At 37.0% G+C, this 1,480-nt stretch overlaps 1 protein-coding gene across 1 annotated transcript in view; it reads right to left on the bottom strand.

Annotated features, from left to right (window-relative positions):
* Positions 1–1,480, bottom strand: part of LOC102673287 — a 64,177-nt gene that overhangs the window by 21,765 nt on the left and 40,932 nt on the right. Inside the window, 1 exon segment of the mRNA XM_031509756.1 lies at positions 992–1,333. Within this exon segment, the coding sequence (XP_031365616.1) occupies positions 992–1,333 (342 nt within the window).

Raw genomic sequence — 1,480 nt, 5'->3', positions numbered from 1 at the left:
ATTAAACTTATATCGATATATTATTGCGCGAATTTAAAAGAAAAGAAAAGAAAAAATAATAATTATAACGATTTTTAAATTTATCCCTTTCTATCACTAACTAGAAAAAAAAAGAAAAAGGAAAAATATTGAAAGAGAAATGGAAGAGGAGGACAAAGAAAGAGAAGAGATTAATTAAACTTATATCCGACATATTATTGCGCGAATTTAGAAGAAAAGAAAAAATAACAATTATAACCATTTTTAAATTTATCCCTTTCTATCACTAACTAAAAAAAAAAAAGAAAAAGAAAAAACAAATATCGAAAAAGAGATGGAAGGAGAGGACAAAGAAAGAGAAGAGATTAATTAAACCTATATCCGATATATTATTTCGCGAATTTAGAAGAAAAGAAAAAATAACAATTATAACCATTTTTAAATTTATCCCTTTCTATCACTAACTAAAAAAAAAAAAGAAAAAGAAAAAACAAATATCGAAAAAGAGATGGAAGGAGAGGACAAAGAAAGAGAAGAGATTAATTAAACCTATATCCGATATATTATTTCGCGAATTTAGAAGAAAAGAAAAGAAATAATAATAATTATAACTATTTTTAAATTTATCCCTTTCTATCACTAACTAGAAAAAAGAAGAAAAAGGAAAACAAATATCGAAAGAAAGATGGAAGAGGAGGATAAAGAGAGAGAAGAGATTAATTAAACTTATATCCGATATATTATTGCGCCAATTTAGAAGAAAAGAAATAATAATAATTATAACTATTTTTTTAATTTATCCCTTTCTATCACTAACTAGAAAAAAGAAGAAAAAGGAAAAACATTGAAAGAGAAATGGAAGAGGAGGACAAAGAGGGAGAAGAACGAGAAAGGCGAAAAACTCTTTCCTCTTTTCTCTCTCCCCAATCCCTCCTCCCTCCTTTCCTGTTTCCTACCACAAAAGGAACCATGATGATTCATAGTTTGGTTAAGGAGAAACGACACGCGTTACCTCCTCGGGATGATCCTCTTGGGGCGAAGCGACCCTGAGCAAGGACAGATCCTCGGGCGTGGAGGAGAATTGGACGGGTGCTCTGACGGTCCTCCCCCAGGGGTCCTGGTGATTCCTCCTGCACGTGTGCGGATAACTCGGTTCACCGGCTTCCCCGATCAATTCGCGTCTCTCGACCCGGATCTCCCCGTCCGACAGCGTCTTCTGCAACGGGAGGAACCTCTTTCCCGTCTGGGACATCCGGTTCAAAAGGGCGCGGGCGTCCGGCGACACGGGCGCTGGTTTAAAGTCGATGAGAATCTCTTGGTCGTCCAACTCGTACGATCTTCGCCGACCCTGGGACTGCGAAACGGATCGAAACGAGGAGAGATGATTGGGCCATTGTTTCTTGTTGCTTGTGATGTGGTGTTGTTGATGATTTGTGATGATGGTCTTCTTTTTTGAAAGAAGGGGTAGGAAGAGAGGGAGGGAGAAAGAGAAGGAGGGAGA

The sequence above is a fragment of the Apis dorsata genome, unplaced genomic scaffold (assembly GCF_000469605.1).
Source record: "Apis dorsata unplaced genomic scaffold, Apis dorsata 1.3 scaffold_172, whole genome shotgun sequence".
NCBI lineage: Eukaryota > Metazoa > Arthropoda > Insecta > Hymenoptera > Apidae > Apis > Apis dorsata.
Note: the sequence above shows the minus strand (reverse complement) of the source record. Positions and strands in the feature narration are given on the sequence as shown.